Genomic DNA, 15,498 nt, shown 5'->3' with positions numbered 1-15,498 from the left:
AGAGTGGGGAGGTTTTGAGAGAAGGGAACACCCGAGAGCAATCCCCAAAGACACTAAGTGGATTAATTGGCCGTTTTCCATGGAGCCTCCCAGACTAGCCCCAAAACCAGGGATAAAGAGCTGGGTGAACACTTCTCTCCTGGTCCCCACTGGGAAGGTGGGAACCCCTTCACGGCTCCTTCCTTCCTCGGCCCTGCTCCTCCCCACAGGTTGACACCCTTCCTGTTGTCAGGTTTCTATCACAAAGTGCCCTATCCTATCCCTATCTACTGCTGAATAGAACTGATAGATTCAGATCCAAAGGGCAGTAGGGCTCCTAAGGCCCCAAGTCCCAGGACCTGCACTCCTGGGGCAGTTAAACTCCCTGGGGCCTTAAGGCCTCTGATATGTATATCCGTTGGGAGTGACAGAACAATACCTGCCCACAGGACTCTTTCCAGTGAGATAGAGGACGGAGTTGGCTAGCAGTCACCAACTGAAGCTAGCTGGGACTCTCCAGAGGGCATTCTCTCCTGAGGGGCCTCAGGAGAGTGGCTTTCATATTCTTTTTTTTTAAACTTTATTTATTCATTTTAGGAGAGAGAGAGAGAGAGAGAGAGAGAGAGAAGGAAGGAGCAGAAAGCATCAACTCCCATAAGTGCCTTGACCAGGCAAGCCCAGGGTTTTTTGGTTTTTGTTTTTTTGTTTTTTTTCTGAAGCTGGAAACGGGGAGAGACTCCCGCATGCGCCCGACCAGGATCCACCCGGCACGCCCACCAGGGGGTGACGCTCTGCCCACCAGGGGGCGATGCTCTGCCCCTCCGGGGCGTCGCTCCGTTGCGACCAGAGCCACTCTAGCGCCTGGGGCAGAGGCCAAGGAGCCATCCCCAGCGCCCGGGCCATCCTTGCTCCAATGGAGCCTCGCTGCGGGAGGAGAAGAGAGAGACAGAGAGGAAGGAGGGGGGGAGGGGTGGAGAAGCAAATGGGCGCCTCTCCTGTGTGCCCTGGCCGGGAATCGAACCTGGGACTTCTGCACGCCAGGCCGACGCTCTACCACTGAGCCAACCGGCCAGGGCCAAGCCCAGGGTTTTGAACCAGCGACCTCAGCGTTCCAGGTCGAAGCTTCATCCACTGTGCCACCACAGGTCAGGCATTCACATTCTTTTCAGCAACAGAATTGTAGTAAAATACAATGGCATGTGAAACCCTGAAACAGGAGAGGGAGAAGGTGGAAAAGCTCCGGGTGCAGCAAGGCAGGTGCTCACTTGCTCAGTCCCCTCCCCTCCCCACCCCTCCCCTCCGCTCCCCTCCTCTCAGTGATGCAGCTCTGAGTTTCGAGATTTCCGCGTTATGCCAAAGGCAGGACTGGAGGGCCAAGCTTGGAGAAACACTGGGAAGTTTGTCAAGTGCCTCTCTTCCTCCTCCTCAGACAGGCTGAGGCTCCCCTGAGGCCAGTCTTCAGGATGGGTGGGGCACCTAGAGGCGGCCAGGATTGCTTTCTGCCTGGCTTGACCTTTTTTCTAGGTCAGAGGACAAGTGGGAAGGGCACTGGAAGACTCCGAGGCTAGATGGGGCCAGCCCTGTCCCAATTTCCCCTCAATGGGGTTCTCTTGCTCACAGACTGAGGAAGAACTGTGACTCACTTCCTGCCTCGCTGGGTCTGACTGCACAAGTATTGTTTTCCCAATGGTGGCTGGTGCTGATGGGGACTACCCCAGGGTGGCCCGAGAGTCAGCCCCTTATTGGGGAAAGTTCCCACTCCAGACTTGTCTCTCAGCTTAGTTTTCAAGATTCTCCCCCACACTCTTCCCCAAGTTTCCGCATTTGCGGTTTTTGCCGCATTTGTAAGGGTGCCCAGATGGCACCTTATCCCATTAATTAAATATTCTCTCCATTTTTGAGGGGTAAATTGAAGCTCAGATATGATGTGTCTATGGCATAAAATAGTTGGTAGGGGTTTGAATCCAGGCTTGCTGGTTGACTTGTCACCTACTGAGTCCTTAGGAATATCACTTAGCCTCTCTGGCCTAGGTTTAGTCCTGTGTAAAACATAGAGGGATACATTCAAGGCACCTAAAGAAAAATTATTACATCCACCTCATGGGGCCTGTAGTGAAGAAGAAATGAGTTACATGGCTCCTAGTAAGCACTGGATAGTGTTCGTTTTTGTCGTTATTCCCAAGCCTGTGTTAAGGAGGCCACTGGATAATCCTGTGCTGCGGGGTTATCTCACAGTGAACAGGAAGGGATGGGTAGAGAATGCTCTCCAACCTTGGAATAACCTAGCCTAGAGAACTACTGGCCACATTTCCCCGTTTTCTTTCACAGCTCAAGCAGGGGTGGCCTCTCCAAGTAGCACAGACGTTTTCTAGGGCAGGGACCCAGGGAGGGAGCAGAGTTGGCTGGTATATTACAAGTGCTGGGATCCAGGCTCTGCTGAAGTCCCACACAGGTCTTCCAGGCTCTGAGGCCTGCTAGTCTGGGAACTTAGATTATTTAAACTCTGCACACCTCAGTTTCCTTATCTGTAAAATGGGATTAATATCGGCTTGAAAGGATTATGTGGATTAAATAATGTACATAAAACAGAGATACTGTCAAGTGGCCGGCCTGGTGCCCGTCAGCTGGTCAAATTAAAAGGCGGTGGGCTTCTTTTTCTGCTTATCCACCTGTCTATATATAGCTATAGATGCAAATAAGATCTCGGGGTTTGCCGGCTGCTGTGAAGTCCGATCCCAGGTTGAGTGCCCCAGATCAGTCATCCAGGGCACTTACCCGGTCATGCCCAAACTCAGAGATCGGTAGTGGGAAGTGGGGGGAGAGGGCCAGCTCCCCCAGAATCCAGCCGTCACTGGGCTCCGAGCGACTCCTCAAGCCCTTCCCAACCCAAGCCGAGGGTTCCGAGTCCGGGTCTCCGTGCCTCCCGCCGTTGGAGCTCGCGGCGCGAGAAGCCGAGCCCAGGCGCAGGCACCTGGGGCCTGGGGGACGCACTGGGCAGCCACGAGGGCTCTGGGACCTCAGGCCCCGGTTCCTACCGGCCCCTACGGGAGCCGGAGGTGGAGGCCGCCCTTAGGGCCCACGCTCCTCCGAACGCGGGCCCGGGCAGCATGGGCGGCGCGGGCGGCGGAGGCGGCGAGGCGGCGGGACGGGGACGGCGGCGGCCGGGAGCGCGGAGGTGGCGCCGCGCGGGGGAGGGGCTCGGCGGCGGAGGAGGAGGAGCCGGGGCCGCCGCGAGCCGCTGACAGCGGCCGGAGTAAACAAGCCGCGCGCCGCGGCCCGGCCGCTGCCCCCGCCCGCGCCGGAGCCCGAGCCCAGGCCGAGCCCTGTCCTGGTCGCCGGCCGGGCCGAGGCCGAGGCTGCGCCGCCGCGCCGCCCGCCTCCGCGCGGTGACGCTACTGCCGGGCGCGGGGAGCGCGCCGAGCTCAGGCCCCGCTGCCGGGCTCCTTGCTCGGCCGAGCGGCGCCCGAGCCGCCGCGGCGCTCGCCTGGAAAAGTTTCCCCGCCCGGGCTCCCCAAGGTAAGCGGCGAGGGCGCTGGGCCTGGGGCGCGGGAGCCGGGCCCAGGGGCGCGGCCGGACTGGGCCCTCTGCTGGAGAAGCCCACCTGAGCGCGCGCCCGCCGCGGCCCCGGCCCCGGCCCCGGCCCCGGCCCTGCCCGCGCCGGTACTTTTCCGCTGGGGCCGGGGCGAGCCCTCTGACCTCAGGAAGCGGCGCGGGGCCCCGCGAGGGCGGGATGGGAGAGAATTCCAGAGGCGCGGGCGCCCCCCCGCCGCCGTCCCCCGGGGCCGCCGCCGGCTCGCCCCCTCCGCGCCCGGGGAGGGAGGAGCTGCTGGTGGGGGGCGGGAGGTTGTTCCGGGGCCGGGGCCTCGCCTCCGCCCCCCGCCCCCGCCCGCACACCTGGGCGGCCGGAGACTCAGGTGCGGGACCGGCGGCTGTGGGAGGCCGGCTCAGGTAGGTTCCGGGACTGCCTCCCGCGGAGGCCTGGCTGAGGCCCCTGCCGCCCGCGTCGGGTGGCTGGACGGAGCGGCGGCCTGCCTGCCTGCCAGACAGGTCTGACAGCAGTCAGTCTGGTCAGAACCTGCTTTCCCTCCGTCCCCTACTTCCTTGGCTCTGGGGGTGCAGCAGACCCTCCTTCTCGGGAGAGGGTTGGAGTTCTCTGCGACTTGGTCAGTGCGATGGGAATCCGTGATGTGGCCTAAGGGAGGGCTGGGTAGCTGCTGGCCAGGTGTGGACACGGCATAGGAGAGGAGTCAAGCCGGAGCCTACTCAACCACAGTGGCCTCAGTGTTACTATTTACTACATTGGGTTTCCACGTAAGATTTTTAAAAAGGATTTTGTGGCTTTTAAAAAAGTTTGAAAACCTCTGGGTTAGCAGTTTTTTACCACCAAGGAAACTGAGGCTCAGAGAGGAAGTGACTTATCTAAGATCACACAGCAAATGTGAGTTGAGTGGAAGCTGGAAGTCAAAATTTCAAGGGAGCCTTTAAGTGTCTGTAATAGGACCTGGCTGGGTAAGAGAGGCTGGAAGGAGTTACGGATCGGGTTTCCCAGGCAGCCTGTCTGCCAGACCCCCAGTGCCTGGGAAACAGCAGCCGGACCTGGGGTAGGTTCACTGTGGGTGCCTTGGAGTGGCTGTTTGTCCGGAGCTTGGGAAAAAGGAGAACACAGCCAGAAAGAGGGTCCACATCTAGGAGCTGAGTCCCATGTGAGAGGGCATCACGGGAGGCAAGAAATACAGCAAGAACTTGGACTCAGAGGGTGAGTCAGAGTCTGGAATGGGGGTGGGGAGAAGCCCGTTCATTCATTGTTCTCAGTGCCAGCTCTTTTGGGAAATGGGGGTCCTCGCTCCCTCCAGGATGCTGAGACAGGGCTGTTTGGGGGTGGGTCATGGCTCTGTGGAAGCCACGTGCCCCACTGCCATGGCTGGGAACATTGGGCACAGCGAGGACACCCGCGCTTGGGTATTGTTTGGATGCGCCTAAAAGTCTTCTTACTTTCTGGGTGCTGAAATGTAATTAAATAATTGGTTAGTCACCTTTAACACCAAGCAGCTGCTGCTCTATCCACTGTTGGCCAGAACCTGGGCTAGACCCAGTTGAACCCAATCTTAGTTTGGGGGCTCCAGCAGGGCTCACAGCACGTGGTCAAGGGGTGACTGTGCATGACATCTGGACTCAAGAGGCAGCTATTGTGGTGGCAAGAAGAAGAAAAGAGGTCTCTTTCCCATCTGTCTTTGCCCCCAGAGCCCCAGTATCTTCTGTTAAATGAAGGGCTTGGGGTCCCTTCACCCCCGAGGGCTAGAGGTCTGGCTGCCTAGCCATTGCTTTGACTAGCTTTTTGGAACTTGGCCACTCAAGACATCCTGGGGCTGTGGCTTCCAGGCCTCCCTCAGAGTCCTGTAGACTCTGCCCTTCCGGGGTGAGGAACTGCATTGTGGATGCCTCCTGCCATCAGCTGTCAGGTTATTTTGGTATAAACTGAAAATACTCCAGGAATAGCGTGTTGAGTCCCCCCAGCCTGCATGGCGGGGCTGCAGCAAGAACAGAAGTGGGAATGGAGGGTTCCCAGTGGTGAGCCCGCCTGCCCAGCTTTCAGGGCCCCGGGGAGCTGAGAGCTTCATTTTGCCTCCTGGCAGAGTGGCCTCCTTTGGGGCTGGGCCGTGGGAGTGGTGGGGGCATCCTGGGCCTTGTGGGCAGGCCTTGGCATTGAGCCGGGATACCTCTAGCAACCCTGCTGGGACCTCCCCCAGCTTCTCCCCACCCCAGAGGCTTGGCTTCTGGCTAGTTAGGGGCCCTGTGTGGGGACAGTTATGTGGCCCCGGGCAGAGAGGTCCCGCTGTCTGTTTGCTGAAGGAGGAAAAACAACATGAGGACTATTGATTCAGCCTCACCTTGGTGCTCCTGGCACAGCAGCCAGTGTTTGCCCTGGCTGCCCCACTTGGATTATGCAAGGCTGGTGGGTGTGGAGGGAGCAAGGGGGCTGCTGGGGGCCTCCAGGCCAAGGCGGGACAGGGCTGGGCGGCCCCAGCGTTCCCCAGGAAACAGTAAAAAAAAAAAAAAGCCTGAGCCCTGACTTTGATGGTGACCAAGGGTCTGGGCCATAAAAGGAGGGGAAGCCTCTGTGATCCCTGCGTTTAGCCCCGTCCCACCGAGGGTCATCTGCTTTTCTGCCCAGAGGCCGTGTGTCTTTGCAAATAACGGGCTGGGTCTGCTTTGCTGAACCAGGAAACCATAGCGAGCTGTGTAGATGCTGCCTATTAAGAAACTTCAAAAAGCCAACGTTTTATTATTTTATAAAATATATCTAGGTAATTAGGAAAGCATACAATGACACAAAGAAAAATATAATTACTCGTAATTCTCACCATCTTGAGAGAACCATTGTTAACAATTTAGCGTGTGTATGTCTGTCCAGATTTTGTTTTGTGGTTCTGTATAAACATACATGTATAAATAGTTTTTTAAAAACAAAATGGAATCGTGTACATGCTGTTGTAACCCATCCTTTTTACTTTGATTCTGGCAAGCATCTATTCGGTTGCTCTGATTTCAAGTGACTCAGGTCTTGATATCCTTCATCCCACTTCTATATTCTTGTGTGGAGAGAGCTTGGGAGCTGCGTGTGTGGAGGGGTCCATCTGTCCATCCCTCTAGCTGTCTGTGGGGGCTGGATTTTTACCCCTCTCCCCCAAAGACCCTTTCAGGCCTGTCTTGAGGCATGCCAGAGCGGGAAGGCAGCATTAGCCCTGGTGTGAGGGACTGACTCTCCCCCTTTCCTCCCCGTTCCTCTCAGAGCCAGCAGCCCGCATCCTCCTGCCACAGCCCTGCCCAGCTCGGCCCCATGCCCCCGCCAGTCAGCCCCGGGCCACAGGCAGTGTGTTGGCACGTGGGGGCCGAGGCCCTGTGACCAGGCCAAGGAGACGAGGGCTCCGCGGTACCAGTCACCTGTCCCCCCATGGAGCTGAGGCCCTGGTTGCTATGGGTGGTAGCAGCAGCAGGACCCTTGGTCCTGCTGGTAGCTGATGCCCATGGCCAGAAGGTCTTCACCAACACCTGGGCTGTGCACATCCCTGGAGGCCCGGCTGTGGCGGACCACCTGGCACTCAAGCATGGCTTTCTCAACCGGGGCCAGGTAGGTGTTCTTGCTACCAGCTACCTGGGCTTAGGACATTTCGGAGAGTGGGCTGGTGAGGGTAGGGGTTCTGGCACTGGGAGCAGGAATGGGGCTTGTCTGCTCCGGGTATGTTCTGTGTGGCCAGAGGATGTGACAGTGGCTTGCTCTGCCCTTGGGTTTCTAGCATAGGTTGCTCAGTGTACCCTAGAGAGGGGCAGTCCCCCTTGGTCCCCGGCACAGGGGACTATGGCAGGGAGCAGATGCCCATACCACCTCCTGCCATTGTGTGCCTCCCCTGCAGCCTGTTGTCCACCTTGTCCCCCGCCTCCCTGGGGACTGACAGATGGAAAGCCCAGCCCAGTCTTACTGCTCTGTTGCAGATCTTCGGCGACTATTACCACTTCTGGCATCGAGCTGTGACAAAGCGGTCCCTGTCGCCTCACCGCCTGCGGCACAGCCGGCTGCAGAGAGAGCCTCAAGTGAGTGCAGCCCAGGCCCCTCCTGCTCCCCTTCCCTTCCTGCTCTCAGGAATGCCTCTCTCCCTCCCACTCCTCCACCCACACCGCCTCTCTCACCCCTCACAGGTACAGTGGCTGGAGCAGCAGGTGGCAAAGCGGCGGACCAAAAGGGACATATACCAGGAGCCCACGGACCCCAAGTTTCCCCAGCAGTGGTACCTGGTACGTTTCCTCCTAGAGTCCTGGGTCATCCCCTTCAGATGCAGCCACCTGTCCACTGAGGGGTCCCACAGGGACGTGAGACCGACTTTGAGGCCTCCTCTCATTCTTCCTCTTTCTGTCTGCTGAGCAGTCTCTCCTTAGCCCACCCTGCTGGGCCTGGGGCGTGGGGGGTGCCCTCCCAGGGTTCTTTACACTTCCACGGAGCGCAGACAGCCAGTGGTGGCATTTCAGGAGCAGCAGTGGGTGGGGAAGGTGGTTTGGGGATGGTGAGGGGATGCTTCCAGGTACCCTGCCCTCACACAACCAACCATGTTCACAAGTGCCGTGGGGATGGGTGTCTTTGCAGTCTGGCATCACCCAGCGGGACCTGAACGTGAGGGAGGCCTGGGCCCAGGGCTACACAGGGCGCGGCATTGTGGTCTCCATCCTGGATGATGGCATCGAGAAGAACCACCCGGACCTGGCAGGCAATTATGTGAGCAGGTGTCAGGGGAGGCAGTGATCCCTGGTGAGGAGGTCTAAGGGTGGTCCTCTTCTGCCAGCGTGGTTAGGCTGCTCCTGACGACAGCCACGTCCTTTCCAGGATCCGGGGGCCAGTTTTGATGTCAACGATCAGGACCCTGACCCACAGCCTCGGTACACGCAGATGAATGACAACAGGTCAGAAACTTCAGTCCCTGGCCTCTGCCTTCCTCCTCCTCTCCCACAAAGGAAGCAAGGCTGAGCCATGCTGCAGACATGTGCTGCCTGCAAGGCCGACATCCTTCCTGCAGTCCTGGGCTTGTTGGGGCTCTGAGGGAGGGTTTGGTCAGAGCCAAGGTGGCCTCAGGCCAAGTGGAGTGTGTGGGAGGGTACTGTGCCTACATGTGGGACAGCGGTCACGGGTGGAGGGGCTTGGTGACCCTCTGCTCCTCAGGGTTCACCTGCCAGGCTCTGTCCACCACTAATGCCATGCTCTTGGACCTGGTAGGCACGGCACACGGTGTGCAGGTGAAGTGGCCGCGGTGGCCAACAATGGCGTCTGTGGTGTGGGTGTGGCCTACAACGCCCGCATCGGAGGTGGGTGTAAGCCTTGGCCACTATCTTTGGGAGGGTTCTTCAGGTGGGGTTTTTCACATCCACTTTGCATTCAGCCAGTGCCTGCCTCTTTCCCACTGTGCATCCTTTTGACCATGTGGCTATTCCTTAGAAGGTTGCACCACCACTGCTGGGGGCCCTGTGCTGGGGTGGCTGAGTGTTTCTTAGTAGGAGCTTCCCTACCTCCTACCTCCACCCCAGCCACTCTGAGTCCTTACGCAGCAGGCCTGGATTACCACGCTCCTTTGGGAACTCAGAGACGTGCCCTGATGGTTGAGGGCAGGGGTGTTCTTTTCTCCTCCCCAGAGAAAAGGGAGAGGAAGAGGCAGGCCACGGAGTTAGAGCTCCGGCTCTCCCAGCACCAGCCTCTCCGCCATTGCCCATCCTCTGGGTGCACGGCCGGGGGTGCTCCCAGGGTGCTCCTGGCAGCTGAACCCATGCGGCATCCTTCACCCTGCCCCTTCCCTGGCCAGGGGTGCGCATGCTGGACGGCGAGGTGACAGACGCGGTGGAGGCGCGCTCACTGGGCCTGAACCCCAACCACATCCACATCTACAGCGCCAGCTGGGGCCCTGAGGATGACGGCAAGACTGTGGATGGGCCAGCCCGCCTGGCCGAGGAGGCCTTCTTCCGGGGAGTGAGCCAGGTGAGGGCCAGGCCCGGCTTCTGCAGGCTAGGCACATTCCTGTTTATGTAGCTTGCTTTCTTGTGTCTTTCTGTCCTGTTCACTTATTCTTGTGTTTAATTTTAATTTTACACAAAGCATGTTTATTAAAATGTTAAAGGACTAGAAAGACAGAACAAAAAGAAAAGTAAATTAAAACCACCTATAATTCCATTCCCGGGAATCACCACTCTGAGCATTTTGTTAGTGCTGTCTGCCTCCTGGGCATGGACACCTGACCCACCAGGGAACTGGGGGTGGCGGGGATAGAGGGTCCCTGAGAAGGAGGCCCCTGCCTTCCCTGTCTATAGAAGTGTCTCTGCCTACTAGGCTTCCCCCAAGTCTTGTTCTCCAGTGACCTCAGCCTACTCTGTCCACAGGGCCGTGGGGGGCTGGGCTCCATCTTCGTCTGGGCCTCGGGGAACGGGGGCCGGGAACATGACAGCTGCAACTGCGATGGCTACACCAACAGCATCTACACGCTGTCCATCAGCAGCGCCACGCAGTTTGGCAACGTGCCCTGGTACAGCGAGGCCTGCTCCTCCACACTGGCCACCACCTACAGTAGTGGAAACCAGAATGAGAAGCAAATTGTAAGTTTTGCCCTGGTGCGGGCCAAGGAAGTGGGGATGGTTGCTGGCTCCGCCCAGCCCCGCCTCCCTCATACCTGCACATGGCCTGGTGGCACTGGCTCCGGCATTGGGGGATGGGAGTTGCGGGGCCCTTTAAGAATCTTGGGGGACGCCTGACCAGGCGGTGGCGCAGTGGATAGAGCATCGATATGGGGTGCAGAGGACCCAGGTTCAAGACCCCGAGGTCGCTAGCTTGAGCACAGGCTCATCTGGTTTGAGCAAAGCTCACCAGCTTAGACCCAAGGTCACTGATTCGAGCAAGGGGTTGCTCAGTCTGCTGAAGGCCCACAGTCAAGGCGCATATGAGAAAGCAATCAATGAACAATTAAGGTGTCGCAATGAAAAACTAGTGATTTATGCCTCTTATCTCTCTCCATTTTTGTCTGTCCCTGTCTATCCTTCTCTCTGACTCTCTCTGTCTCTGTAAAGAAAAAAAAAAAAGAATCTTGGGGGCCATTGAGCCCTCTATGGAGCCCCTGGGAAGTGGTCTTAGTGATCTCCAACCTCAAGTGCAATCCCCTTGTTCCTTGGGAAACAGGTCCGGAAAGGGCCAGACATTAGCCTGTCCCTAGCAAGGCAGCCAGGAAGCCAGGCAGCCCTGGGAGCTGGGTGTCCTGGTCTGGTCCTGGCCTGCTGCACCACCTGTGGAGCTCAGGGCCTGTAGGGGGAGGAAAGGCAAGCTCGTGGACTCTCTGGTCCCCTCCGCTCACCGCAGGCGCAACACTATTGTTCTCCTGTCAGGTGACCACTGACTTGCGGCAGAAGTGTACCGAATCTCACACGGGCACCTCGGCCTCTGCCCCCTTGGCAGCGGGCATCATTGCTCTCACCCTGGAGGCCAAGTAAGTGGTGGGAGTGGAGGGGGAGCCCTGTCCCCACCCGTGCCCTCTGTAGGGCGGCCCTTGGTCTCCCGCTTCCCTGCCCAGAGACCGAGTCCAGTCTCTCCCTCCCTCCTTTGCAGTAAGAACCTCACCTGGCGGGACATGCAGCACCTGGTGGTACAGACCTCGAAGCCAGCACACCTTAATGCTAACGATTGGGCCACCAATGGTGTGGGCCGGAAAGGTGAGGATGGGGTGGCCCAGTGGGCTGGATTGGGGGTCGGTGGGAAGTGCTCTGTGCCTCTCAGCCGACCCTCCTTCCCTGCCCCACAGTCAGCCATTCCTATGGCTATGGGTTGTTGGACGCAGGCGCTATGGTGGCCTTGGCCCAGAACTGGACGACAGTGGCTCCCCAGCGGAAGTGCGTTATTGACATCCTTACTGAGCCCAGGTGAGGGCTGGATCCCGGCTGGGCGGGGCAGGTGACACCTGAGAGTGGCAGGTGTGCCCTTGGGTCCCTCTAGACCAGGCTGACAGATCGTCATGATGCTCTCTGCACAGGGACATTGGGAAGCATCTGGAGGTGCGGAAGACTGTGACCGCCTGCCTAGGGGAGGCCGGTCACATCACCCGGCTGGAGCACGCTCAGGCACGCCTCACTCTGTCCTACAATCGCCGTGGCGACCTGGCTATCCACCTGGTCAGCCCCTTGGGCACCCGCTCCACTCTGCTGGCTGCCAGGTGCTTGCCCTGTCCCCTGTCCAGCACGTCCTCTCTCCCGCGTCTGTGTGCGTCCGTCCATCCATCCGTTCATCCATTCATTCACTCACTCACTCACTCCCACGGCCCTGGTGGTCCCTGAATAATCTCAGCTGGGCACTGTTGGAATTTTGGGATGGTTTATCCTGTGGGACTGTCCCATGTTGCAGGACTCCCTGATTTGACCCTTCAGATGCCACGCCGTGTCCTTCCCTGGGCAGTGCCCTTGCACAGTTCCAGAAACTTTCTGCTCAAGAACATCTGTTCTACTGGGAATCCGAGCCCCCAGCATTTCCAGCCCCATGGCGGGGTGCTATTGCTGGGGAGGGTGTGGGGGTTGGTGCTCCCTGGCTGGGGTCCCCAGAGACCGCAGACAGCAGTGTGCCCCCTGCTCCCCCAGGCCACACGACTACTCTGCGGATGGTTTTAATGACTGGGCCTTCATGACAACCCACTCCTGGGATGAGGACCCCTCTGGAGAGTGGGTCCTGGAGATTGAAAACACCAGTGAAGCCAACAACTACGGTATGGGGCACTCGAGGGCTGGGGGCAAGGAGAAGAGACAGTGGGGTCTGGAGGCTGGGTCCCAGCGCCACTCACTCTGGCCTCCTCCCCCACCGGAATAGGGACGCTGACCAAGTTCACCCTCGTGCTGTATGGCACAGCCCCTGAGGGGCTGCCCACCTCTCCCGAGAGCAGCGGCTGCAAGACCCTTACATCCAGCCAGGCCTGTGTCGGTCAGTACTGGGTGCTGGTATGGTTTGGGGCCGAAGGTCTGGGAGGAAAAGGCGTCTGAAGAGACGCTGAAGCCCGTGGAATGACGTAGTTCTGGGGCTAGGAGCTCCTGGGGATGTGACTGCACTTGGGCTGCCCTAGTCCTGGGTCTCCCTGGCCGCGTGGCCACAGGCAGTGCAGCTGACACCTGCCTTCTCTCCCACGCCTGCAGTGTGCGAGGAAGGCTTCTCCCTGCACGAGAAAAGCTGCGTCCAGCACTGCCCACCAGGCTTTGCCCCGCAAGTCCTCAGTACACACTACAGCACCGAGAACGACATAGAGACCATCCGTGCCAGTGTCTGCACCCCCTGCCACACCTCGTGTGCCACGTGTCGGGGGCCAGCCCCTACAGACTGCCTCACTTGCCCCAGCCACGCCTTCCTGGACCCTGTGGAGCAGACATGCTCCAGGCAAAGCCAGAGCAGCCGAGAGTCACCGAACCAGCAGCTGCCACCGACCCGACCATCTCCGGAGGCGGAGATGGAGCCGCGGCCGCGGGCAGGGCTGCTGCCCTCGCACCTGCCTGAGGTGGTGGCCGGTCTCAGCTGCGCCTTCATTGTCCTGGTCTTCATCACTGTCTTCCTGGTCCTGCAGCTGCGCTCAGGCTTCAGCTTCCGGGGGGTGAAGGTGTACACCATGGACCGCGGCCTCATCTCCTACAAGGGGCTGCCACCTGAGGCCTGGCAGGAGTGCCCATCAGACTCTGAGGAGGACGAGGGCCGGGGCGAGAGGACCACCTTTATCAGAGACCAGAGCATCCTCTGACGAGTGCCACCGCCGCCCCTTCAAGCCCATCCCCTCCTTGGGCACTTTTTAATTCACCAAAGTATTTTTTTATCTTGGGACTGGGTTTAGACCCCAGCTGGGAGGCAAGAGGGGCAGAGATGGCGTCCCCCCTATCCTTGGTCCTCCTGGCTGCCTGAGGTGGGACCCCAGGACCAGCTGGGGGGCAGGGGCGGGCCTCACCCCACCCCTAGCACCCCTCTGTGTGAGGAAAGGAGTGGAACCTTCAGGATAGCTTTCCAAGGCTGTCCAGGCCTCAGCCGGAGTCACCTGCGGAGTGAAGAGGGGCGGCCCTTCTCTTTGGGGATTCCTGACCCCGTTGCAGTTCTGGCTTCTTCCCTGTCCCTCTAAAGCAATAATGGTCCCCATCCAGGTAGCAGGGAGGCGACCAAGGGGCATGTGAAGGAGGAAGCCACCTCTTCAAGGGCTTGTGCATCCCCGACACCATCCCCCACCTCTGATGAGCCTCAGGCAGAAGCAGTGATGGAAGGAAGGGACCAAGGCGAGGCAGGTGCTTCCAGGGGGTGTGTGTGTGCACGTGTGCGTGTGCACGCGTGTGCGTGTGTCCCTTTGCTCACCACAGCTGGCTGCCCGCTGAGCGAGGCTGGCCAAGCCAAGCCCCACGCTGACGTCCTGATCACCCTTCCCTCCAGCCAGGGCCCAAGTCCCTGTTTTCTGAGCCCGGGGTTGCCTGGGCTGTTGGCACTCACAGTCCCGGAGCCCCTGGGTGGGTGGTGGGGAGGGACGGCGGCCCAGCCGGCCTCTCCCACCTCTCACCCGATGCTGCTTTCCCCTGTGGGGATCTCAGGGGCTGTTTGAGGATATATTTTCACTCTGTGATTATTTCACTTTAGATGCTGATTTTTTTATTTTATTTTTTTGGTATTTTTAACGGGGATAGCAGCTGGACCACCCACCTTTCCACGCCTACTTTCCACCCTGCTGTTCCCCCAGCTGCCCTGGCCCTGAGGTGTGGGGGACTGCAGCATGTTGCTGGAGAGTTGAGGTGTAGCTGAGCCCCAAGTTCTGAGGAGGCTGGCCAGGGGGGGCCTTGGAAAAGGGGTTATACTGGAGGGCGGCTGTTGTCCATATTTCAGATGGGGCTTGTCCTGCCAAGGGCTCATGGGTCACTGGTTCTCCAAGTGCCAGGGGTGGGCAGGCGGTGGTACCGTGCCCCCTCCAACACTGTGCCCTGGTGGAGAAAGCACTGGCCTGGCCTGCCCCCCGAGTTCCGCTCTTCTGACGTGCCTTTGCACCCCTCCCATTAGGACAATCAGTCCCCTTCTGTTTGGGAGCACTCTTCTTTCTCTTCCCCAGTCCCTCCGGGCGCCTGGCCACCTGTCCAGGGGTGCCCCCCCCTCCCCTTGTGGCCAGCCCGGCTGGTTTTGTAAGATACTGGGTTGGTGCACAGTGATTTCTTTTCCTTGTAATTTAAACAGACCCAGCATTGTTGGTTCTATTTAATGGACACGAGATAATGTTAGAGGTTTTAAAGTGATTAAACGTGCAGACTATGCAAACCAGTCCCGGTTTCCAGTGTGGTGATGACTGTTGTTCCCAGGATGCTGGGAAGAACACTGCGTCCGGGGTGAGGGTGGGAATTGGAGGGGTTAGATGCCCAGTGTGACATCCTGCGTGCCTCAAGATGGGCCTAAGTCAGGACTTCAAAGTTTCTGCTGAAGAATCCCAAGGCCTCCCTTAGGGAGCAGCAGCTGGAGACAGACCCCAGGGGGTGAGACAAGCGCAGCACCTTGGCCCCCACAGCCTGGTCTCCAGCAGGGTGGAGAGGAACAGCCTGTGTCCCCACTGCTCGGGGCCTCCCTTGGCTGAAGTAGGCCTGGCCACGAGCTGCAGGGCTGAGGCCCACAATGGGGCCAGGAAGGCCAGGGGGTTGCTTTTGCCAGGGTGAGCCTGTGTCCCAGCTAGGTAAAGTCAACCTCTCCACTCCCCACCCCCAGCCCTTAGGTGTCCCTGGGACGGGAGGCTCCTGTCTGGGGTATGGAAGTGGGTGGTCCTCCAGCACCTGTGTCTGAGAAGTAGGCCTCTCCTAGGTGCATTTCTTCGGGAGTTTTATTTAAGTGGAGCCTGGCACCTGAGTACTCCATGGGCAACCCCTGCGGTGGGGAGGACTTGCACTATGCTCTCTTACTCTCTCGGGGCCACCGGGCTGCTGCGAGGACTGCCCGCCTGCCATTGGACTGCCCGGCTCCGAGGCCCA

The 15,498-nt window shown here is 59.1% G+C and overlaps 1 protein-coding gene across 3 annotated transcripts; it reads left to right on the top strand.

The window, feature by feature from the left end:
* The first annotated feature begins 3,245 nt into the window (after window positions 1–3,245).
* Window positions 3,246–14,803, top strand: FURIN (furin, paired basic amino acid cleaving enzyme). Of its 3 annotated transcripts, none has more exons than XM_066355683.1 (16): window positions 3,246–3,495; window positions 6,770–7,108; window positions 7,471–7,569; window positions 7,675–7,770; window positions 8,117–8,245; window positions 8,354–8,430; window positions 8,741–8,829; window positions 9,321–9,493; window positions 9,892–10,104; window positions 10,885–10,985; window positions 11,105–11,208; window positions 11,298–11,415; window positions 11,526–11,705; window positions 12,124–12,248; window positions 12,350–12,460; window positions 12,670–14,803. In XM_066355683.1, exons 2-16 carry the CDS (start codon window positions 6,932–6,934, stop codon window positions 13,260–13,262), a joined length of 2,385 nt encoding a protein of 794 aa, XP_066211780.1. In that variant the 5' UTR covers window positions 3,246–3,495; window positions 6,770–6,931; the 3' UTR covers window positions 13,263–14,803. The 3 variants fall into 3 exon arrangements, with proteins under 3 accessions (XP_066211780.1, XP_066211781.1, XP_066211782.1); XM_066355684.1 differs by lacking the exon at window positions 3,246–3,495 and adding an exon at window positions 3,798–3,927; XM_066355685.1 differs by lacking the exon at window positions 3,246–3,495 and adding an exon at window positions 4,006–4,142.
* Window positions 14,804–15,498: the final 695 nt, after the last annotated feature.

The sequence above is a fragment of the Saccopteryx leptura genome, chromosome 13, assembly GCF_036850995.1.
Source record: "Saccopteryx leptura isolate mSacLep1 chromosome 13, mSacLep1_pri_phased_curated, whole genome shotgun sequence".
Taxonomy (NCBI): Eukaryota; Metazoa; Chordata; class Mammalia; order Chiroptera; family Emballonuridae; genus Saccopteryx; species Saccopteryx leptura.
This window is presented reverse-complemented; position numbering and strand designations above follow the sequence as displayed.